This window comes from Sphaerodactylus townsendi, linkage group LG05 (assembly GCF_021028975.2).
Source record: "Sphaerodactylus townsendi isolate TG3544 linkage group LG05, MPM_Stown_v2.3, whole genome shotgun sequence".
Taxonomy (NCBI): Eukaryota; Metazoa; Chordata; class Lepidosauria; order Squamata; family Sphaerodactylidae; genus Sphaerodactylus; species Sphaerodactylus townsendi.
The window spans coordinates 64,055,016-64,080,784 of NC_059429.1; the positions used below are offsets into that span (position 1 = coordinate 64,055,016).

Below are 25,769 nucleotides of genomic sequence, written 5' to 3' on the forward strand. Positions count from 1 at the left end.
TTTTGCAGGCTTTTTACATATAAACTTTAAAAAACCTGACATAATAAATGTTTAACTCTGAGGACACAAAATCCTGTCAGGATCTTCCAGTGTTACAGGATGTATAGGATCCTACAGGATTGTATAGTTATAGGATTGTATATTATATTTATTGCAAGATCAATAAATTCTTCAGTGCAATACTCAAGGCAGTTAGGCTTATTGTATATTGAAGTCCATAGGTCTTCAAATCCCCATTACTGGTTGTAAGACTGCAGTCTTAGATTTCAATCATTTTGTGCTCTGTGAAATCAAACTATTTAAGCCAACGCAGTAAATGGCACCTGATTTGCTCTTCTTTTCTCTAACTTGCTCTAAACAGTTTTCCAGGTGGCCCAGTAGAAGGCTCTGTTCTATCAGTGAAATGTGTTTGTTGCATTTACCAGATAGTGCTGTAACTTCTGTTTGTCCAGGGAAAGGCTAACTGTGAATCCATTTGCATTCCAAGCTAGATTATACTGAATTGGAATGTGACTGTATATTGCCTGCAGTGTTTTCCAATCATGACTGTAGCATCTATACCATTTCTTTTGCGCCTGTTGAGAATTTCCATCATCTGTTCCGTCTTAGGCTTCCTACATGTGCCTTGCTCCAGGTAAGTAAATTTTATTTTTCAAACAAGTCTCAGTACATTCATGTAATTTTTAAAAATCATATTTAATAGTAACCTTCTGTATTTCTTTTATAGTGTGTGAGATCTATTTCTAGCACTAACAAAGTGATCTGAAAAGAGCTTTATTAAAATAAATATATTGCAAATTACTTTACATTTTGACAGGCCACATCTAGTAAAGTTTGTTAAATTCTGCCCTGCTCATATTCAGTAAAATTTCCTCCAGTCAGTATATCATCTAGATTTGCCTAAATGAAAAAGAAAAAAAATGGAGATAATATTACATGCAGTTTTCTCCTTATACATTGCTCTGCTACACATGGGGGTACCCCAAAATATGACAAAATTTATTCAAGTAGAAGGTGGTCAGGGAATTATGGCTTATAGCTCCAACTCTCTATTTGGATTTGTGTGGATGATCTCAGTCCAGCCACAAAATGTACATGTTTAGCTGAGGCTGCTGGATGTGGTGATTCATCTTTGGAAAAGTGATTTCGTGAATGGGTTTCCTTTGCTGCCTCCAAATGAGCCTATGTAATAACAGGGGGAACACAGATCTTTTTTTCTTTATGAATAATGGTTCATAGAGATACAGAGCAACAATTATTTTGATACAGTTCTTTAAAGCAGGACATATTGCCTGTCTGGCATTAGAGAACAATACAATGAGCAGTGAAATGTCAGATGTACAGTTACAAAACTAAGGGGAAATAGGACATATGAAAGTAGATGTGCCTCACTGGAGCTCTACTCTTTTAACTTTGCTGACTCAGTCTTTCCTACCTTCACTCTCCTCTCTTTCAAACCTCTCTCAGCCACCAGTTGTCACTTTACTCTTCCTTTCACAAGCAGAGTCACCCAATGGCTCATCTACATCTGTAGGGTAACCTTCCCACCAACTCAATTCTGTCGCCTCCTCAATTTTATTTTCACATATATTATTGTGGTAATAACACTCATTGAAGTTTCCAACCTTTTCAACCTCTTTGTACTTGAAATAAATTGAGCACTTTCCTTCTTTGCCTTTTAAATATTACACCGAATTCAGTCGATACATTTCTTCAAGGATTCATCTCATAGCATTAACATTTATAGGCCTGCAACATATGAATGTAGATTGTATTGGGGGATGGGGTGTTTCCCTACAGAACTGGTACTCTCTTTTTGTAGAGTGCCAGTTCATAAGGGGAAAAAACATATAGTTGGTTCATGAGGCTTTATGCTGAACCGCATGACCCCATGTTGCCCCCGGAGGACAATCCGGTCCTCCAATAAAAATCTCCGGAAGGTTCCTGGCCCCAAGAACATGAGATTGGCCTCAACCAGAGACAGGCCCTTTTCTGCCCTAGCTCCAGCCTGGTGGAACTCTCTGTTGGCTGACACTAGGGCCCTGCGGGACCTCAAACAGTTCCACAGGGCCTGTAAACCAGAGATATTGCACTGGGATTTGTGTTGAGGCCACTCGTCTGTCCAATTCCATCTGCCAGCCTCCGAAATATTAACCACACACACACATATTTCACTTTGCACCATCCCCCCCCCGCCCCACATGTTCCCATGCTTTGACAGCCCTTTAAGTAAAGGGTCTGCATCAAAGTGGGGTGGGTGGTGTTTTTATAGGATTATGTTTTATCTCCTTTCTTTATGTTTTCTGCAGCCTATGTCTGGAACGTACTTGTGAGTCTACTTGCAAGCTATGATTCAAAGCTCTATACCTTTAGGAAAATATTTTCTGAATCACTGTAGCTTGACTTTGTCTCTTCTTTCAAAATGTACTCTTATTTTATCTATTTTCAGTCTCTCTTCCCTATCTCTGCACTCTTCCAGTCCTTTTTTTAAATTAGTCCATGCATTCTCTGCCAAGAATCATGTCACTTCTATGGTCCATACAGCACTCAAGGAACAGTACTAAGCAATTCTTGCCCAGAGATAACTCCCATTTTATTCCCTGGAGCCTACTCCCTGGAAAGTGTTCTTAGGATGTCAGCGTAAGCTGTTCTATTGCTTCTTAAAGGTGCTGTTAAATTGTTCTCTGAAAGCAAATAATTGTTAGGGAGGTTCCAAGTAGGTGTGGCCTATATTACAGAATCCATGACTAGTTGTAAGCAGTTCAGTTAGCACTGAGATTATTATTTTCGTAAATGTACAGGCAGTTGGAAATTTTTGAGGTTAAAAAAATATTCAAATTCTTCTGAGCTGATTCAGTTTTTAGGACCCTGGAACTGGGAAGGGAGCTGAGAAACCAGTGACTTGCTAGGTTAGTTATATCAGTCTGAATCTGTCTAGAAAATGGCTTCCCCCACACTTAGATCTCCATTTGTGGTTTATTTTAATCATTTCTCAAATCTAAAGAAACACCTTGCTCTGTGGGTCTAATTAACCACAATCAAGGCTGATAGATGCTTCTATTAACAGATGGTGAAAATTAATTCTCATTTTAATTTGATTTGTAATTAGAGTTTGGACAAAGAACACTTTTTATTATATCCACATGGCTCTCCGAAAATTGACTGGTGAAAAATTGCTGGAGTGAGCACTTACTCAGACATACAACCTATGGAAGTAAATGAGGCTTACAAATCAGTGTGTTTAAGGAAAATCTGTTGTATTCATGCACTGAGACATGATGGCAAACCATCATTAAGCTAGAAAGTGTGCAGACTCATCTTGTTGCCGTTCTCTTCTATGGGCTTCCTTTTTTTCATCTTCCTTTTTCATGGAGCACATTGAAGGAATAAATCCACTTACCATGACATACGATTGTCAGAACTCCTCTGCATGAACAATGAAACAATTGAAAGTTCAAAGATTTTATTGCTACAAGCAAAAGAAGGCAAAAGTCTGTTCTGAGGAACTCTCTCAGGACAGCTGATAATATACTTCCCCCACCCCCAACATGAGAAGCCAAAAAGCACAACATTCTCTGCAACTTACTGCCAAGGTTACATAGGCAGACAGAGGCAGATAAGACACTTGTGGGAAGCAACAGTACAGAGCAGCAAAGCACAGCGAGTACAGCAACACCCACCAGCCTCCCATCCCCCATGGCACCCATTCTGACACAATTATAAACTTGTAGTTCAATTGATGGAATTCCATGGTTAGAACCCAAATTTATGAAAACAAACACAAATTAAGTCACATACTCAATGGCGTAATGCCCATTGGGCAAGGTGGGCAGCTGCCCAGGGCATCACCTTGTGGGGGGCATCAAAATGCTGGATTCGTTTTTGGGTATTTTTAGTGGTTTTCCATTTTTGGCCTGCTTGGTACAGTTTTAGGGTAGACAACATTTAGGCATATCATCAGGGGCTGTGCTGTTTGGTGAGGTTTGGTTCAGGGGTGAAAGTTGGACTCCCAAAGCGGAACTATCTGACAATGGGGCTAATAGGAGATGGGGGCTACAGATTTGAGGGTCCATAACTTTGGACCCCCTGGACCAAACTGCACCAAACCTGGGGAAATCCCATTAGAACATTCTCCTGATGAAAAGAATACCCTGAAAGTTTGGAACTGATGCCTTCAGAAATGTGCCCAGCCTGCAGGAACTTCCCAGAAATTTGACATCAGTAAAACCTTTGTACAGAACAAAAGATTTCTGCATTGATAGCAAATTCCGGGATGTTCTTGCAGGGAGGGCACATTTTTGAAGGCGTCAGCACCAACATTTCCAGGTATCATCTGGGGAGACTGTCCTAATGATAAGCTTTGAGTTTGGTGCAGTTTGGTTCAGGGGTCCAAAGTTATGGACACCTCAAATGGAATTTATCTCCTTAACTAAAGAGGTGGGGGGATGAGACCCTTTGAGGGTCCGCAACTTTTAACCCTACTGCACCAGAAGAATCCCAGCCAGGACTTTCAGATACCTGTTTAGTGTTGATACACATCAAAATGCACGCTTGTATCAATCAAATAATCAATGAAGAACTGAAAACATCTCGAGATCTCAACCTAATATTACAAATTTGAGATGCAGTTGGTTCAGGGGCCAGTTAGCCTCGTCAACTATTATCTCCCATACAAGCCTTTATTGGCACATGAACAGCAGATGCGACAATAATAAAAACAGATTAAAAAAACATATACAATACAGGAAATAAATGTTGAGTCGAGAGGAAATCTGCACTGAAGTTTAGTAATTTCCAGGAGAAAGGTCTGCCGCTATCATGCAAGAGAAAAGGATCAGGATTGTCCAACAACTAGTGTAATCTAATTAAATTGGGGGGGGAGATCGGATGAAATCAAGGAGTAAGATTCACATACTTGGATCTGATTTCCTTGAATCTGAGACAGTGTAATTAATTGGTGGGCCAAGAGGATTCAACTGAGCCGTCATTACATTGTACAATCTTTTTAGCCTTTTCTTGCTTATTAAAATCTGCCGCCATGTAATAACAAGACGAGTGAAGGCATAACGATTAAACCTGGCGAGCATTTATATGGCTCTCCTTTGAGCAGGATTTATCAAGCAATGCATGTTCAAGTGTGCCAAGTTATCCCCGTTCAAATGAGAGAGAAAAATACAGAGGTAGTAGCATGTTTTCTTGGCTGTGGTGTTGATTAGGGTAGAGAACTCTCTATCCAATAGTTGGACAGCTTTTTTAATTTTCTATAAGCTTCTGAATAGGACAAAGGGCAAAGTGAATCCACTGACAACGAGTCCAATTAGAGGGAGGCCATTTTTCTTCAATTTATGGAAAACCAGGGGTTGGAATGGGTGTCAGAGAGCAGACGGTGGACCAGGGAATTACAGTCCAAAAGAAAATGAATTCGCAGCCAGAATCGAAAAGCCCTCAGCCAAGCAGCTGATTCCAAGGAGTGCTTGACCTAACTCCAGACAGGTGGCTTGCATTAGGCAATTTTAATTGGGGATTAGCTCCCATTGGAAACATTGGGAGATGGGGCACCCCCTTTGGGAGTCCATAACTTTGGACTCCTTGAACCAAATCTCACCAAACTTGGGGGGGGGGGGTAGCATAAGGACAGTCTCCTGATGATAGACTGAAATTTTGGTGCTGATATGTCTAAAAATGCACCCCCTGCATGCACCAATGTCCTGGTGCAAAAAAATTTTTAGTTGTGGTGGGGGGCATCCAACTCAGGTTTTGCCCAGGACTACAGTTTGCCTCGTTACGCCCCTGCACATACCTGTATTTGTATCTTATATGTAACATGCATCTTGCATATGTATATGCAACTAACCCTGCATTTGCATGTTACGTGTAACACTGTATACAAGAATGGAGAAAGTGGTAGATGTAGGGATGTCCATGAATATAGAAAGTTTCTGAAAAACTGAATGCCAGTGCAAGGAGGCAATATCAAGGGAAGGCATTGCCCTCTCTGTCTTGTTTGTTAGCCCTACAGGGCAACTGGTTAGCCACTGTGTAAAATGGGATGCTGTTCTCAGTGGACTACTGGTTTAATCCATCAGCGTTTTTATTATGATTTTAATGGAGCAGAAAGGGTGTTTGCATGACCACAAGGCAAGCCAGGCTTAAACTGGGTTGATGAGACTTCTGAATTCAGCCTAAGTCCTACCTGAGGGATTTCTTCCCTCTTCAGTCCTAAGGAATCTTATTAAATCAAATCTGTAAAATTTGTAGGCCCTTGAATTGCATAGTCCACAAATCAAATAGTATGTTCAGCCATGTGTTTGATATACCTCCACTCCCAGTTTTGGAGTCTTTTCAAGGCAATAGGAAATTAGGTGAATTTGTTGCCTGTTAAGTACACTGCGTTTGGCTTGGTGAACCACAAGACATACTGATCACCATGAAAATACATAATGTTATTTCCAGGATATTACTTCTCAAATCCTAAATTTCTAGGAAATATGATTTTTCCCTACTGATGCACTGTGACGTCTGCTGATATTTAATGTTTGTGCCATTACAGCATTCCACCCTACTCCCCCCTACCGCTTTTATACACATAAGACTCACACTTGAGTATCAGCATTTTATTAATATCCTTGTCTGAGAAAAAGAGTACTTAACATAAGATTGGTCATGTTTTATGGGGTAAACAACACCCCCAATCTTCAAAGTGTCAGATTGAAATATTAAGGCTTTTCTGTGTTCTGAGTGAAATCATTGATGGAATGTCAGAGTGAAATTACAATCAGATCATATAAATGTAGACGAGAAATAATAGGTTCCTTTCATACTCCTCACTTCACATTGGCATATACATGTGGAGGCCTCCAAAGTCTTGCAAAATGTGGCGGATCATTTCTTTCTTCCCAATATAAGAAAACTGCATGGGCATTTCATTGGAAAGAGGGATCAAAGGTAATCTGTCAGTCGCCTTTTTCCAAAGGCAGCCACAGTTGTGTACACACAAGATTATATTCATAAGCAGTGTGTGTGCAATGTGTTGTAATATATTTAGCCTTTTGTCCTGTTACAGTGGACCGGCATGGTGTAGTGATTAAGAGCTGGTGGATTCTAATCTGGAGAACCGGGTTTGATTCCCCACTCCTCCACCTGAGTGGCAGAGGCTTATCTGGTGAACCAGATGTGTTTCCACAATCATACATTCCTGCTGGGTGACCTTGGGCTAGTCACAGTTCTTTGGAACTCTCTCAGCCCCACCGACCTCACAAAGTGATTGTTGTGGGGAGAAGAAGGGAAAGGAGTTTGTAAGCCATCTTGAGTCTCCTTTCAGGGGAGAAAGGTGGGGTATAAATCCAAACTCCTCCTCCTCCTCCTCCTCCTCCTCCTCCTCCTCTTCTTCTTCTTCTTCTTCTTCTTCTTCTTCTTCCTCTTCCTCTTCCTCTTCCTCCTCTTCTTCCGCACTTTATGCAATTCCATATCTAGAAATGTTATGGTCATGGGGAGACAGCATTACCAGGTCGTCATCACCCCAAGGCCTAAGACTCATTGGGTGAGACCTGATGATGTCATGGGTAGAAGGTATTTTAATCGTATTGAATCACAGTATTAATCACTGTACATCAGCACACCAATAGGTAACATATCTATTGCCTGTGTCTTTGAAAACATATGGTTGCAATCTTGTGGCTTTAAATTGATGGACTATTCTTTTTTAAAAAAATTAAAATCATGAAAATTAATTACTTGCAAAATATAACTGAGAGGTTAGTGCCAGTTTATTGCCTCCCACCTCCAATGTACATGTGCAGCAGTTGCTGTATTTTGGTGAGCATAGAAGACTTTAAGGCAGCTGTATCACTGTAATAGGCCATACCATTTGCTCTTCAATGGCACTCTTTATTGTCTGCTACTGCTCCCCTACCATCCCCCAACTACTCCTGAGGGAAGTTTCCCAATTGCCAACCCATTATATACTGATTTCAGTTTTCTTCCCAATGTTCTCATTAGTCAGCGCAGACACTAAAGGGAGAAGCAGGAATGAACCAATGTTCATAGAAAGTGATGGGACAGACAAGATAAGAGTTTGATCAAGTGAGCCAAATTCTGACACAGTTTCCTAGTAGCTTTCTTTCCTCTATCCTTTCCTAGGCAATTCAGACAAAACCTGCTTTCGCATTTTCACTTACACGCAACCAAAAGTGCTAAAGACTTGCATTTTAAAAAGAAATTAAAGCTGGGAATTCAAAGAAGGGTCCTCATTCCTCTTCTTCTTTTCACCTTAAACTACACCTCATGCTACAACTGGGATCACACTTAATTAAAAAAACTCCTTTTATAGCTAAGGCTGACTAATGTATTACCTATGACACAGGGTCATAACCAGTGGTGGGATTCAAATAATTTAACAACCGGTTCGGGTTGAGCGGGGGGTGGCACCCCACCCCTCCCACTCAACCGGAACCGGTTGCTGCCCTCCAAGACTCAACCTCCATCAGTGGTGGAGATCGAAGCGGGAGATGAGGCTGCAGCAGCTGGCGGGGCTGCGGCCACAGATTGTCTCCGGCTGCTTCTGCCTCCTCCTCAGTCTCCATCGGCAGTGGATAGGGCTAGGGCTAGGGCTAGGGCTAGGGCTAGGGCTAGGGCCAGGCGGTGGCCAGGCCTCCTCCTCCATTTCCATTGGTGGTGGCCAGGGCCACCACCGATGGAAATCGAGGAGGCAGAAGCAGCTGGCGGCAAGCTGTGGCCCGCCGACTGCTGCAGCCTCCCCAGCTGCTGAAGCCCCCGGCTCAAATGGAGCATGGGGGTGGGGCACAGGGGCCAGGGGTGTCGTGGTGGGATTAGTTACTGCTTCTTGCAAACCAGTGCAAACCGGCTGAATCCCACCACTGGGCATAGCTGAGGGAAATGGTGGCACCGCCCCCTAAACTCCTGGAGTTTGGGAGTGTGGAGGGCCTAATCAACACTACCTCCAGGTGGCCCGGGTCCTGTTTTAAACTGCAGGCTTCAAACTGAGCCTCTGAACTCACTGGCTCAAGCTTTAGACTGTTGATTCTGCCCCCAAGCTCACCTGACAGGAGGTGGAGCTTGGAGAGGGCAGAGCCAACAGTATAAAACTTGTCCCAGGCCACCCAAATCCAGCGTCAAATGAGTCCTTTATGCTCCCAAACTACATGTGGAGTTTGGGAGTAGGGTAAGCCTGACTGGCCCCTCTTCCAGCTCCATGTGGAGCTTTGGAGTGAGGTCAACACTACAGGTTGTGTTTAACTCCAAGCCTTTCCTGAACTTGGTGAGAGTTCAAGGAAGGAGTACAATTGTGGGAGGCATGCAATGCACCCTCCATATGAACCATGGAAGTGATGCCCAGGGCTCAAGCCACCACCCCCACCCCCATGCCCCCTAACTATGCCACTACCCTGACATTCTTGATATTAGAGTTCAAAAGAATTGGTGAAGGCACAGAAGAATTGTTCTAAAATGAAATTTAAAAAAAAAGCTTTATTTTCAGAAACATGAAAAGCTTAGAGTTTCACCCACTGAACCTACTGCCCAGCAGTGGGAAAAATTAAAATCAGCTAGAGGAAAGAAACAAAATTTATAACATTAAACCTAATCTTTTAAAATCTTATCACTAATGTCCTATTTTATGACTTGCTTTTAAAAACTCTATCTAGCCCTATCTGGATGACTTCCCTGGCTATACAAAGACTGGCTTTCTGATTTTCAAACCCACAAACTTCCAGTGGTATTCAGAATACTAGTCCACATGGAGTCATTCCACTTCCCTAGCCTTTATTGGCACTTTTCCAGGTAGAGTGCTGCATGCATGATGGGCAGTCACATAACCATATTAGCATCTGCTAGCATGGCTAATGTTGGCGGTTTGGGGCGCTGGGAAGTGGTGAGAGCGGTACTTTATATTAGGGATGCCAGTCTGTAGGGGATGCCTGAAAATCCCCTGGGATTACAGCTCATCTCCAGACTACAGAGATCAGTTCCTCCAAAGAAAGTGGATTCTTGCATGGGGATGGGGCACAATGTATCCCACTGAATTCCCTGTCCTCTGTAGGCTCCATCCCCGAACCTCCAAAAGTTTCCTAAACTGGATGGCAACTTTATCCACGCACACCCCATTCCCTGCTGGTAGCCAGAGGGGACCTGACAACCTTAGTCTATAGTACTGTATACTTATTTATCTCTTTGTGGATAAGGAGTGTCCATAAGGGTGCATGAATCACAATAAGATACCTTACTGAGCGATCCTAGTTAAAAATATTTTTCCTCCATCAACATGCAGTGGAGAAAAGGAATTTTCTTTTCACCTAAATGATGCTGATATCAATGTGACCAGAAGCAGATGGCGTCGATCTCCAAACAATCCTCCACAGCCTATTGATTGTATCATTTCCAGCTGGTCCTCATGGAGCATTTGTGAATCTTGCCAGAAGAAAAGAGTGAGTTGTTTGTGTCCTACGTATGAAGAATCTCAGTGCATTGCAACTAAAAGCTTGCAGATGGCTAGTTAAAATGAATATGAATTTTCCGCCAGTTCTGTCTTCCATCCTCCACAGTGTCTTCAGGTCTATTTTCTCTTCCCATTGACTGTCCCTTAAAAGTAACTAGCCTTCCTTGAACTTCTTTTTCCTCTTTGTGTTGCTATCTTCTCACACATATACATTCATATGCATACCTTGTACAAGGCCCTCCTGATGTTAATACTGACCTTAAGACTTACCTATTTCATCAGTTACTCTTACCTTATTTCCTGGTCTCCTCTTCTTTCCCACATTGCCTATTTTGTCACACTCACTCAGTGACCTGGCTTTTGAGGTTCCTTCTCTTTAGTTTCTCACGTTCCTGAGACCTCTTTTCAGTCTTCAGCCTTCCCCACTAAAGTACTTCTATTGTTAGGGCCTTTACTACTTTGTGGTACTTTGCCAAATTGAAAACTTTCTCCTTCACAGTAATTGAATTACAAGTGTTTTAGCAGTTTTGTTTGTTAATCAGTTGGCAAATTTCTATGACCATCACACTAGCTCAGACTTCACTACCCCAATCCAAATAAAAGATAGATACTAGCTTTATTTTATGGCTATTCCATGTTTCTATTAATGGGAATTTGCATATTTCAGCTCAGTCTATGGGACACAGATTTACTGATGTTCAAATAAAGATCTCATAAGATCTTAAGTGAGACCTGATTGGTTGCATAGTGTTTGGAAGTGCACTGCTGCACAGTGCCTGGTCCTATAAACTTGAACAGAAAAATATGCTTGCACATTTTGCAAGGTTCTTCCCATGTACTCATGTTGATTTAAGTCTATGGCAGCTAACTTCTCAGTCATGCCCACAAAGTCATGGGGTCTAGTGAAGCCATTATTCTTTACTAGTTGTGCTACAATGCACTTGCAATAGGCCAATTTGTATGAAGTGCCCTCAATATCCCTGTTTATGAGTGGAAGATTATGGCTCACAACTACTCATTTTTCATCCTTGAGCATTTTCTACCTCCAAAATGTCTTCAGACACAGGCCTTGATTGTTACAGATATTAGTGGTAAAATTCCCATTATTTTCAAAAGCATTGTATAATATCATCTTGTCACCATGATAAGATTTTTTTAGAAAAAATTGAGTTCTCGCTCTTAGGCTTTGCTTAAGGCCCCAGCATACATGTCATTATTTATCATTATGACTCTGGGTTGTGAAATAGTAACTAAAAGACCTAGCCCTGCTGAAGTAGATGCTTTCTATAGACCACTTATATAGCTAACTTGGTACACACAGACAATACTGAACTAGTCGGTCAGAAGTTTGTTCAGCTATATGCAATAGAATCTCAAGGTGCTTCTTCATAGCTTCCTGTTCTCTGTTAGATGTCTTAGCATTTGATAGAAAGCAGAAGAATTAAGTTGCTACAAGACAAAGACTGCAACCTATTTTTCTAGGGCTGTTATATACCTACATTGCTGTTCCTGTTCTGATATCAGCCAGAAAGAGTTGTGCTATACTCTAATACACAAAGGAATATGTTGACAAATCACTATTCAATTGCAGAGTTGATAGGCAGCTGCTAGTCTTTTAGTTCTCAACATTTTTTAAAAGTAAAAGATCAAATAACAGGCTCTTTCTTATATACTTAACAGAAGTGTTACTAGTGTGCTTGACATGATGGTATGGGATAGAATATACAGAAACAAGACCTTTACTAAAAATGTTTGGTATTAGTATTAGCTACCTGTAATACCTCATAATTTAAGAGACCTGGAATTCCTGATATCTATTCTATTACAGTATAGATTTGCCCATGTGGAACGGCCTTCTCAGTTTAGTGGTGACCCATGTGATTACTCGGACAAAGAAACCGAGGACTGTGTTCCGAACAGCCCGTGCAGAAATACAATTAGATGTGAAGGTTTTCTATGTGATACAGGTTAGTAAATTAGTGAATGACTTTCCTTAATTTGAAACCAGTGATGAAATAGCCATCTATAGAACCTGACCTAATAAAAAGTCATAATAATAAGATTGTTTGGGTTTGACCTTTTAAGCAAAATTGTTTAATTTGTAGAAAGGGAAATCTGATATTGTTCATAAGATGAAAAGTTTCGAAAGACATGTTCATGAAATATGTTAAAAGGATGGATTACAAAAACTGGCAAAAACAGAATGTTTATGCCCGTGAATGTGCTGTTTCTGAAATAACACGATAGTTATCTGTTTATGGAATGTATTTTGCTGTTTGCTTCCCTTATAGATTTATTTTCAGAAGCCCAAATAGATCAGAATAAAGATCACGCAATATCTTTGCCTCACTCTACTATATGGAACACTCGGCCAGTTAAACTAGGGCCTGTCCATTTGCACCATTTCATGCTGCATTTCCATTTCCCCAGCAGCAATGCACTAGAGGCAAATGGTTTATGGAAAACAAAGAATTTCTTAGATGACTTGTGTAATAAACTACTGCCAGGAGCAGGGAAGAAAGAGCCATTGAGAAACTGCTGTGCCAAGTGTTTGTGGATCAATATATTAACTCAAATTAAACACAGCTAGTTAGCTCAGATTTCAAAAGATAATTATTGTTTAAAAAAAAACACCTGCAGCCACCATCATCAACATACATAATGTATTAAGAACCATTCTGGGAGTGCTAATAGCTTTTCTCACATCAAATCACAGTGCAAAACAATAGAGATTTCTTAGGCACAGTACCATAGTCTCGATTGCTAAAAAGAACACCAATTGCAATTCTTCAGTTAGGATGAATTATATAACTTAAACATATTTATGTGTTTAAATGTTGCAGAGGGTTCTTATAATTGTAAACTTTTAATGTTTCTATAGTATATTGTTTGATTATATTGTTTGTGTATGGATCAAGTTATAGGAAAGAGACTTGACATTTAGATTATGGGTGACCTTGGCAAGATCGGATTTCATAGAAAGTGGGAAATACTAGTTTTTCAGAGTTTGATTCTAGACTTGGTCACCAACTTTTCACCCTCCCAACTATCTGTGGTAGGCTCAGGTGTCTCCTGACTATGCTGGGTGGGCTCTGGGTGGTGCACAACAAAGTAAAGCAAATCAATCAGCAACAAATAAAAACAACATATGGGATAAAACAAAATTCCAAAAATAAATACATTAAAATCCAGTAATTATTAATAAACCCCCATTTAGCGGCATCCGAGACTCAAACCCTCCCCCCTGTTAGATGGTACAGGGGGGCACACATCAGCGGCCAGCCTCCCCAAAGGGCCAGTGGAACAGCTCAGTTTTACAGGCCATGCGGAACTCACCAAGGTCTCCCAGGCCCTAATAGATGGAGGAAGAGCGTTCCACCAGACAGGGACCAGGGCTGTAAAAGCCCTGGCCCGGGTAGAAGCCAATCACGTCATGGAAGGGCCAGTGACCACCAGCAAATGTGCCTCTGCAGAACATAGGGGATGAATAGAGACATGTGGGGCAAGACGGTCTCACAGGAATTAACATTAGATCAAAGACAGGGAACAAAAAATGGGGCTGGAAGGAAACAAGCAAGGCAGCGATGGGCAGGCAAAACAGCAGATTGGATCAGATCAGCTAGGGATGCTTCAAAGCAGGCTAATCAAATCAAAATGGGAAACAACTGCAAAGCGCACAGCCATGTCTGAAACTGTAAACTCACAAAGGACCTGAGTTTCCATAGGTACAAGTTCAAGACTAAATCACTGACAAAGGTGTGAATATATTTTCAAGCATTTTAATGGAACTCTTAAGGACTGGGAACATGACTAGGTACATGACCTTCAAAATACTGAAAACATTTTCAGTGCTCAGTATAAACATCCAAATTACATCCAGATGGCTAGATTATGTATTTGCTGTTTGTTGCTGTCATTACATATAATATGTCTAGATTTCTTGTGCTGTTGACAGTGTCTTAAAGATATCTCCTAAAACTGCAAGTGTGCCTCTGATTCTAGGTTAGGACGAGAAAGAATGGTTGACCCAGGGTAATCAGGTGAATTTTCCATGGCTGAGTGGGGATGTGGATTTGGATCTCACAGGCTGCAATCTTATACTCAAACAAGTATACCACACTGACTTAATAAACAAAGCTGAAATAAAGCTTCCAAGTTTTGTGTGTGGGAGATTGATTAATGTTCGATTAATTCATTCCCATTCTATATCACAGGAAGATGCATTAATCGGAGGCTTCTTTGCAATGGAGATAATGACTGTGGGGATCACTCAGATGAAAAACATTGTAAGAAAGTATATAAAATGTGCAGCCAAGACACAGAACAATACTGGGGGATCCAAATGCTAGCAAGTGGGTAAGCACTTCTGTATTTTCTACCAATCAGCTTCATGCCAAGCAAGATAATTTTCATTTTGGAATAACTTGGTCCCACATTTAAAAACATAGCTAGCCTGCAGCATCAGACACACATACCCTTTTAAATTCATTCATTCATTCATTCATTCATTCATTCACCTTTAATGGCATAGGTAAAACATCAAGGGTATTAACATCAATTGTTCAGTTTATATACATTTAGTAAAATAGAGACAAGAAATTTAGCCACATCTTCTGTTCATCTGATATTACAGTAGTTTAAAAGCAGTACAATAGAATGTGTTCAGTGGTCTCAACTTGCTTGAGGAAGCAGTTACATAAACGTTCTTGCAAGGAAACGTGGAAAAATCTTCCCCTTGTGACCATCAAGGGAAGAATGTTTAGACGAGTCTGCATAAAGGCACATCACAGGAGGACTGGTGAGGTTAGGTACCTCTTTGGTAACACAATGTATGTTAACCTGCCGACCTTTGTCAATTTCCACCCTGAATTTGCCTGCTAGGACGCCGTTGCCCAGGGCATGGACTTACACCACGCTTAAGTCCATTGAGCACAATGGAAGGCTTTTCAGCAGCAGGGATAGTTTTTTGTATTTTGCCTCCCCCTGCCACCAAAAAGCCCTCTGGAGGCATTTTTGTATTTTGTATTGGCTGCCCTAGGGCTCTGGATCGGGCTACCCATGAATTTATTATTGTATTTTGTATTGGCTCTCCTGACGAAGTAAATTGCCAAATGCATAGAAGAGCTAAACAAACTCTCCAACCTTGCTGTCCTTTGTCTTTTCTGTATCCTACCATATCCTACACCCCCAACATGCCTCTTGGCACCTCTTGAGTCTCAGTGAGAAAGGACAAGTATAAATGAAGCAATAATAATGTTGTCCGCAAGGCTTTCTCACCCCTAGCCTTGCAGAGGCACATCCTTATATCACCCAATCTCTCTCAAATAATCATTCAATCTCTCCTTTAGCTCTATCCAGATGTTCAAAAAGGATAGAATCAAAGCCTAGAAGGGGGATCAGTATTGTGTTCACTGACCCTAACCTTTTTGTGTTTATCAGTACTGAGCGTAAGCATGGAAAACTTATCAGTATGTAGGCATGATGGATAAAGCTTGCATTTTATTTTTTGTCTGTGCCTATATGTTGGGGTGGGGTCTGCTGTCGTCATCCTATTTCACTTTTTCTGCTTTAACTTCACACAATGTAAAAATATGAATAGGACCTCTATCATATTCTATTGTTCCATCCTTGATATGTTACACAAATTATGGACACTGTAATCTGTCACCAGCCATATCCATGAGTGATTGGTCATTAGCTGAATACAGTCAGATTCTGCTTGACTACTGCTGTAAATGTTCCTCGGAGATGAAAAGCTGATTGTCTTCCTATGAGAAATTATCTCATCTCTTCTCACTGAATGTTGTTTTCCACTGATTATAAGAAACCAGAAAACTGAAAATGCACTGGACATTAATTCTTGTGATTTAAAGGTTTCCTTATTTAGAATGTATTTATTTGCTTAGAATATTTTTAATTTCTTTTCTATTATGTCGTGCTTTACATCTTTGCCCAAGTAAATAAAGTGTCTGGCTTGCAATCAGTTTCACTAAGGGCCAATTCAGGCATCCCAGCCCACCAAAGTCTGCAGTATAAAGGACTGATTCAGTTCAGGGATCAACATTCCAGTTTCGATACATTTTCAATATGAAATCTAATCTTGATACATTATTGAGCATATGTTAAATTAGAGGGGACATGCTTAAATACACACTTAATTGACTGACTAAATGCCTGTTCATCACAAGCAGGGAGCTGAGCCCTCAGTTTGCTGTTGGGCTACCCTGAATAGAACCAACTCTACTAATTAGGCTACTCCTTGTGAATAGCATGATACATGCAAGGAGAACAGGGTTTGACCACATGCATTCCTTCTTACCCACAAACCCATTGCTACCATGAGACTGTGGGATATGTGGGAACCGGGGGGGGGGGAGGTAGGAGAAGCCTTCCAAGAGGCTGCAGGCCCTCCACAGCTCTCCTGCATCCACTTCTTGACAGCCCTCATGCTTTCCCAAAGCATGCTTAGCAAGCCCTTGACATCTTAAATGCCTCCACCACTCAGCAAGCTTTTCCACAGCTCCCTGGCCAGGCCAGAATATAGAACATTCTTACTGCAGAACCCAAAGGAACTGTGAATAACTTATTTTGTGTACAACTGACAGCTAATGTGCAAATTTTATCTAAATCCTGTTTCCCCAGATTAAATATCTTCACAAATGATCTGGAAGGATTGGTTTTTGATCATAGATATTATGCAGGAGCATGTGCTCCTCAGTACATTGCAGACACCCGATTTAGAAAACCCTACAATGTAGAAAGCTATTTGGCACAGGTAAGCATCAAGGAGCAGTATGTGCAGATTAAATAGATGTTATTGTGGATCCATTATCATCACATCTGTAAATGTGAATATGTGAATCCCTATTTCATAGGGATTTCAGATAACCTGGGAAATTCTGAAGTACTTTCAAACAATTTTAGGGATCCTCCTGAAGACTTGCTCAGAGAAACTATCTGATGTCAGAAGGTTCATTACTCCTTCAAAAGGATGACTTTCAGACACTGGCTGAACAGGGCTGCTTTGACCTGCAGGCTCTATTCCACCCAGCCCTGTCTCAGGGGATCCTAACTCTTCCTGGAGGGACTTCTCTCTCTCTCTCTCTCTCTCTCTGTAACTGTGCCACCATCTAACCTTCATAGGAATTTCCCACTAGGGAAGGTCAGGAATTCCCAGCTCCTGCTTCCCCATTCCCGGACACCATGAGGACAATTTACAGCCTGGGGTACCCCTGGAGGAAAAGCTGATTGCCTATCACTAGCCTTCCCCCATCCTGTTGCCCCCTTCATAAAATAGTTTGTCCAAGATGATGGAGGTATATGTGGTACAGAGAACTGCTACCAACATCCAATGTTTAAAAGTATTTATTAAAAAGACAATGTTTACAAGCATACATTTAGCACAGTACCAGATCGATCAAAGGATGTAAAAGAAATGAGGGCTAAATGCAATTCCTCTGTCCCTCCCTTTATACATATCCTATCATAAGTTAGAATAGGGTAGGCTTAAAAACTTAGGATGTTACAGCTGTCTACAGATTCTCCGTTTTTGGAAGATGTCCTTCAGTTCCTTTGGTCAGCACATGGCCAAAATGGCTGCCTCCTCTAAAGCTCTGGCAAGAGTTCTGTTCCCTTCAATGGTCCCAGCCCGAAGAAACCTTTCTCCCTGCTCCCAAAGATTTTATCAATTCCCAAACCCCATCCCTTTGACCTGGTCAGTCTGGATCAAGGTAACTTTTATTGCCATCTTCTGGGATTTTCTTCCTAAGGCCCTTCTATCCTTTGAAGACCTCCAAATCTCTGTTATTTGCTTGGTGAAGGGGGGGGGGTATTAACCCACCCCATTGTCTCTAGCTAGCTGAATTAGCACTTCTAGTGGCTGAGTGAGGTTGAAGCCTCCTGCCTAGAGGGGGGAAAAATGCTGAAACATTCCCTTCAAACTCAAGGGGGGAAAGCCATTTCTTCATACAGACCATTCAGAATATGAATGTAAATGTACATGTAACTTATTAGTAAGAGTCTAATTTACATATAAAGATTAGAGGCTTATATTCATGCTGCAGAGATAACACACATGCACTTCAACTGAATTACACATGTTTCTTCTACCAGCTTGTTGAGCATGGAGTGTGAGCACTGGATGTGAGCACTGGAAGAAATCTGGGGTGTGAAATATTCTGGAGTTATTTCTGTGTTAAACTCTTGCAATAAAAATGATACCTTAAAGTCTATCAGAATTATTGTAGTAATAGTAGTATGCCATAGTCCATCTGATCTGGATGACTCAGGCTAGCCTGATTTTGTCAAGCCTCAGAAGCTATGCAAGGTCAGCTTTGGTTAGTACTTGGATGGGAAACTACCAAGGAAGTCCAGGGCTGCTACTGCTCATCTCATGCCTTGGAAACCCTATGGGGTCATCATAAGTCATCTGTGGCTTCACAGCATTTGTAAATAACCACTTCAGTAAAGGTGCATGTATTTTATTTATTTTATTTATTAGATTTTATAGACAGCCCAACCCCCGAAGGGCTCTGGGCGGTGTACAGTAACAGACAGTGCACAATAAAATACAAGTTATAAACACTGAACATTAAAATCCCTTAAAATACAATAGCAGCATTATTATAAAACCCATTATTATAAAACCCATTATTAATTTAAAAAACCCATATTAGTCCTATCCTAGGGCCGGCAGGGGGCCAGCAATGCCAAAAAATAAAGATGTAATACAGGGCAGTGCTAGAGATGGTATAAAGTCCAGTGTGGGAGCATCAAAAAGGGGCAAGCAATCCCCAGCCAGCCTCTCCAAAAGCCCAGTGGAACAATTCAGTTTTGCAGGCCCTGTGAAACTCACCAAGGCCCCCCACAGGGTCCTAACAGCAGATGGAAGAGTGTTCCACCAGGCAGGGGCCAGGGCTGTGAAAGCCCTGGCTCAGGTAGCCAGTTGCGTCATTGAGGGGCGGGGGGCTTATCCAGATCACAGGGATCTAAAGACGGTCTTTTCAAGAGTGGGCGGACCACCCAGTGCATGTTCTGTTCATCCTTCTGAACAAAAGTTTAGAAAAGCCAGTCATATTCAGAGTAGATCTAACTTTCTGTTCCTGTAACAGCTACCCTTAACAAAGACCTAGTCTTAAGTAATTGCGCTTAGCATGCACTGGAATACACAAAAATAGATTTAAAAGACAAATTATATCTTTTCCCCATGCTTCTCTGGTAAGTTTGGCAAATCATGCTCAACAGGGAAGGAGCCATAGATAATAGGCAGAGCACACATTACAGAATTTGCTTTGCATTCAAAAGGTCCAACCCTCCGGGCTGCAGCACCTGCAGTTAAAGAATTATAGGTAAAGAGGTTAGTACTCGCCACAGCCAGTAACAGCCGTCAATTCTTAGCTAGATGGTCCAGTTCAAGAAGGCAGCTGTATTCATATAAAAACCCTTGTATTAAAGGCATTAGTAATATTTATTGCAGTACATCTTTAAAGCATAAGCAACATTTGCACAAATTTCTGGTGTGAAATTATATTACAAAAATTCAAGCATGTTGCTTTTTCTTGCTTTTTATTTAGACCAAAGGCACATATGAATTTACATTGACTGAGTATGCCTCTTATTCAAGTTTTGAAGAAAATGTCTCCCAGGCAAAAACAACACAGAAAAGCTTCAGCATTGGGATAAAAATACCAAGCATTTTTGAATTTGGTTACAGTCAGAATGACAACAGGTACAAAAGGTTCAGTCAGAGGACAAAAAGGTTCTCTTCAACGGTAAGCATCCTTGTAGTCCATTTTATTGATGTTTGGAGAAAGAAAATGTGATTTGTTTTCCAAGACTACCATATTCATATAAGAAATCAGTTTGCGGAAATCTCTGTCAGGTTTCATCAAAGTTGACAATGTGTTGTACTGTGTTCAATTAACAGAACCAAAATGCAAGCATTTATTTCCTCAGTCCAGAAGGAAAACCCATATGTATAAGTCTGCTCTTTCATGCAGATCACCCTTCCTGAATTAAGTTTTGTACTGCCTCTGTGTAGCAAATCTGGATTTCTTTGACGGTCTTCCACTCAAGTACCAATGAGGGCCAAGTTTAGCTTCCGAGATCTGGTGAGAGCTGATGACCTTGGGCTATCTAAATCAAAGCAAGACTATAGCAGCAAAAGTAAAATAGTAATTAAGCTGCACCTTTAAGTCTAACCAAGTTTACATCAGAATAAATGTACATAATACGAACCTCACAAAAGCTTCTGCTGAAATAAACTTTGTTAGTCTTAAAGGTGCCACAATTTCAGATTTTCTGTATATCCATGATATACCATGGATCATTGTGGTATACCACAATTTGAGGGGGAGGCTGAATTCAAGGCCTACAATCATGATTTCTTCAGAATCTTTTTTTTTTCCAGGAGCAATCTCTGAGAAAACTGCTGTTGTGTCCTTGTAATTTCCAGAGGGATGTCAGCATGCACATAAAAGGCCATGCTAATGTTAGCCTGGTAAAATAAGACAGGTGCTGTCAGTTCAGAAACTGGCAATAGAAGTAAAGAAACCATGCTACACAACTGCAGGGCACTCATGACAGTAATATATAATGAAAACTGCTTGCAGCCTTTATAGTTTAATTATAGACCGAAGCAAGCCATCTCACCTTGAGAGAGTTGATGCAACCACTGAATTCTCTATTCAAGAGAGCAGTGTATGCTGCATAAAGTATGAGCAATATCGTTGTACATGAGTTATTCTTATGATAGCCCACAAAGCTGTATTTAAAAACTGGGACAATTTTTGCTGTGAAGGTCTTCCAATTTTCTGATATTCCAATTATAAAATCAAAGAAGGCAACACTGACTTTAATTTTCCATGTCAATAATTATAAAGTAAAACAAGAGACAACCATCATAATAAAGTTTAAATAGGGAGCAAGAGTTCCTTTTCCATTATGAACAGGAACAGCAGTCACTATGGGAAGCACTGTTTTTATTCATAGCTGGAACTATAAATAAAGACTGCTTTTCAAATTCCTGAAATAGATTGAAAGATTCATGTTAATGAATGAAGCATGTGAATCCATGTGATTGGTTGTACATTTTCATATTGGTTGGAAATATATGTTTGAATTTGATTGTGTTGTTTTCTAATCTTTTTGGTTCAGGTAAACAAGACTCTTAATATCCATGGAGCAACGTCAATAGCTTTTTGCCTGGCAATTTTTTTATCTTATGATTTGTACACATGTACAGATAAGAAATGTAGTATTTGAATGTCAGTGCTTATTTTAAAGAATATCTGTCTTTAATGCTTGAAAGGGTAACAGGTGCTTTTTCCTGTATAGTTAATTGACTATTTGAATATATTAGGATGTTGTGATTTTTCCGGGTTGTATGGATCTTCTGAAGATGCCAGCCACAGATGCAAGTGAAACGTCAGGAGAAAATACTACTGGAACACAGCCATACAACCCGGAAAACCCACAACATGGGTACACACACACAAACAAACATGCACAACCTCTGATTCTCTGTGAAGAGCATGAACACAAGTTATTGTTGGGCTCACTTTCACTTTCCCTTCCTTCTTCCTCCTCCCTCCATGATTGCAGCATGCTTTAAGAGGACTTTAACTCTGCTGTAATTTGCCATGACATCTGAATGCAAGCACCAGGGAAAATCACAGGCCCCTTCCGCACATGCAAAATAATGCGTTTTCAAACCACTTTCACAACTGTTTGCAAGTGGATTTTGCTATTCCACACAGCTTCAAAGAGCACTGAAAGCAGTTTGAAAGTGCATTATTCTGCATGTGCGGAATGAGCCAAAGTTTCCTATTCACAAACCCATATTTCAAACTTCAGTTTGATCCCAGTTTATGGGAGGAAAACAACTCCATGTTGTGTAAGTACCTGTTGCAGCAAACTGGGGCTTGATACCAAACCAGGAAGTCTTCAGTTACTCTTTGGTCATAACAAGATGTATTCATTCCTATCACAGACAAACATAGATTTGGCAAAGTATTTGAAGTCAATCAATATATAATGGTGTGCCAGAATACTTCGGAATAACTTGATTCTGTTTAGTGCATTTGCTTTTTATTCAGTCTAGCAAATTTATCCATGCACGTTCAGAGCTGGAAGTTGCCCAGTATAAGCTGAAGACTCGAAATTTGATGCTACGCTATGAGTTCTTCCAAAGACTTCGTCGCTTGCCTTTGGAGTATAGCTATGGGGAATATCGAGAACTCTACAGGGACTATGGAACACATTATATCACTGAAGCAACCCTTGGTGGCACTTATGAATATACTTTGATCATGAATAGTGAAGAGCTTCAGAAGGCAGGTGCGCACACTAGGTGGCTACATAGGCTTTCTTGCAGGTTCTCTATGTATTCTGGTACTTAAATTCCTTTTTTCCTTTTTCTCTTTTTGGTAATCATCTAACTTTTAGAACTCTTAAGAAGCAGTAAATAATTTACTGGGATGACTCACCTGTCTGACATTGCTCTAGTTGTTTGATTGAACACTTGCACAAGGACTAGTGTTTGTTGTGTAGAACAAAGAGAGCTTTGATATATTAATCAATTTCTCCAGTCTCTTGTTTACCCATTGGCAAAGGATAGTTGACTGTTTACAGAAGGACTTTCTGGATTTGACAAGAAAAGGCTACAGCTGGCAATTCAAGTTGGTTGAATTGGCAGTATACCATAGAGGAGAGATATATCAGCTTCCATCTTTAGGAGTGGATTTAATAGTATTCCCAAATTGTGAATTAGGTCTATCATGCAGGGTACAGCTATGTTCACATGCATAAGAAATAAGTATGCAGATAAAACTGTAGCCATTTATGCATGCAGTACTTTTCGCACAGCTGCTTGCTTTGCAGTAGGGTTTTCCTGTATTTTCCTGTTCATTCCAGGGACAATTCAGCCTACTGGCCATTCTCCCCATCCCCATCCCCTGTTTCCTTACTGTGTCTTCAACCTTTGTTTGGGTTTGCTCTGTTAGCTTCTTTTGAAAAAAAAAGGAGGGTTTTTTGTCTATCATTTAGGAAAACACAAAGAAGGCTGAATGTACTCTATTTTCATCCGCTTTCACTGTGAAGGAAGGAGAAAACATGCACTTTAGCCAGTGGCATAGCTAAGAAAAATGGAGCCCAGTTCAAAATATGAGTCTTGCAGCCTCCCCCCCCCCCAACCATGGGTGGGCACTGTGATGCTGGAATACACTCCCAAACAGCATCACTTTCAACTAGGGAGCCCAGATTCTCCTTTTAAATCCACCTTAAATGCAGAATCTGGGGGCCCCAGTTAAAACAACATTGAAAGTGATACTGTTTTGGGATGGATTTAAACTGGGGGCCTCAGATTCTTCCTTTAAAATCATGCCAAAGTGGGTGGATTTAAATGGAGAATCTCGGGAAATTTGGGGGGCTGCCTGCTGTCAGGGGTGCAATTATTAATCTAGCAGCACCAAACTTTCAGCGTATCTTTAGGAGACTCTCCTGATGATACCACCCAGGTTTGGTGAATTTTGGTTCAGGGGGTCCAAAGTTATGGTTCCTCAAAGGTGTAGCCCCCATCTCCTATTAGCTCTCATTGGAAACCATGGGAGATGAGGGCACTCCCTTTGGGAGTCCATAACTTTGGACCCCTTGAATCAAACCTCACCTAACTTGGATGGTTTCATCAGGAGAGTCTCCCAAAAAAATCCCTGAAATTTTGGTTCTGCTAGCCTAAAAGCAACGCCCCCTGCAGGCCAAAAACTGAAAAAACACTAAAAATACAAAAAACCCATAAGCAAACCTGAATTTTTTGTGCCCCCCCCCAGGCATGCGCCCAGTGCAGCACACACACACCGGCCCCCTAGCAGCTATGCCTCTGACTTTAGCCAATTTCAGAAACTACAGGGAGACACATATCTGAGAATGTGGTGAGTTCTGAAGCGGGAAATGTGTGCGTGACCAAGAATTCAACCTGAAGGGAATGCACACACAATACCAGCCTCCAAATGGGGCCTGGAGATGTATTGGAATGTCAACAAATTCCCAGGCTAATTCCCATAGAGAAAAAACTGCTTTGGGTAGAATGGATTCTATGGCTTTCTACTCTGCTGAGGTCTTTCTCCACCCCAAGCCCTGTCTAGGCTCCACTCCCAAATCTCTAGGAACTTTCCAACTAGAAGATGGCAACCCTACACAGGAACACATTATTTCAATGAAAGATGTAGTCTTATATTAGCCCACAAATATGATCAGTGATTTACAATCACAGTGAAAAGTTTCTTATGTGGAGTCTGTGAAGAAGGAGCAAAGAAGTAAGAAGTAAGAAAAACCGAGAACTTGATGTGTATTAATCTATATCCCACATTACTGTCAAATGTAAATAGGAAGACAATGATATTTTTAAATGCCACATGCGGTTTATCATGGTACACTGTGCATTATAAAATCCAGAGAAAACCACTGGTTCTTCTTCAAAATACATAGAAAAATTACTTGGGGGTGGGGAGGAGAATAACTTAACAATGGGACTTCTGCACAAGTGGGAGGCATTTTCACACCTCCAGGTAGTATCTCTGGTTTTTTGTAGTCCTCCAGAAAATCAGCGGACCTTGCAAAGCAGCTTTTGAGTGCAGAAGGAGCTACAGCTGAGGCTCATTGGCATATTTTCTTTTCATGCAAGCAGTTATGCTTTTAGGAACGTTGGCTCCAAGATCAGATTTTCTTTTAATACAAATTTTGCTTTCATTTTAAAGGTTACACTTTGGATGATGTCAGGTCCTGTACACAGAAAGGCGTCAAAATTGGTGCAAATATTTACGATGTTTATGTATCGGTAGGAGTATCATTTGGAGGCTGTGATGCCATTTTAAAAGAAATTGGAGGTAAGCATACAACTGTCATGTCATGTGAAAAGAATTCTTGGCATTTGAAGCAAGTTTGGATTAATTTCATTGACTTTTTAAAAATAATTTGTTTATAAAGAAATGTTCTTTAAAATTGATTTTAAATATTTAAAGTATAACAGTATAATGATGCTCCTTTGAGGGATGAAATCTACAAATGTAAACTCTCCTAGTTCAGGTATAAAATAACAATGCAGTGGTGTACTGCCACAAAAGGTCTTTTGTGCCGCCTCAAAGTTCTTAACCCCCCTGCTGAATTCCCCCTACCTACCTTGTGTCACCACCTCTATGACACCCCCTCCCCCACAAATCTTTTCCTCTGTCTCAGTGGATGGAAGAAGATTCTCAAGCTCTCTGCTTCCAATAATATGAAGCCACAGCCCAAGCAGCAGCCCATGTCCCAGTAGGGCGCAGAT

General features: G+C 40.9%; 1 protein-coding gene across 1 annotated transcript in view; it reads left to right on the forward strand.

The window, feature by feature from the left end:
• Positions 1-535: 535 nt before the first annotated feature.
• Positions 536-25,769, forward strand: part of C8B (complement C8 beta chain) — a 36,289-nt gene continuing 11,055 nt past the window's right edge. The window contains exons 1-8 of the mRNA XM_048498965.1: positions 536-634; positions 10,286-10,442; positions 12,282-12,420; positions 14,668-14,809; positions 17,096-17,228; positions 20,026-20,223; positions 22,549-22,789; positions 25,204-25,332. Coding sequence (XP_048354922.1) covers positions 543-634; positions 10,286-10,442; positions 12,282-12,420; positions 14,668-14,809; positions 17,096-17,228; positions 20,026-20,223; positions 22,549-22,789; positions 25,204-25,332 — 1,231 coding nt within the window. The 5' untranslated portion in view covers positions 536-542. The remainder of the gene's footprint in view (positions 635-10,285; positions 10,443-12,281; positions 12,421-14,667; positions 14,810-17,095; positions 17,229-20,025; positions 20,224-22,548; positions 22,790-25,203; positions 25,333-25,769) is intronic.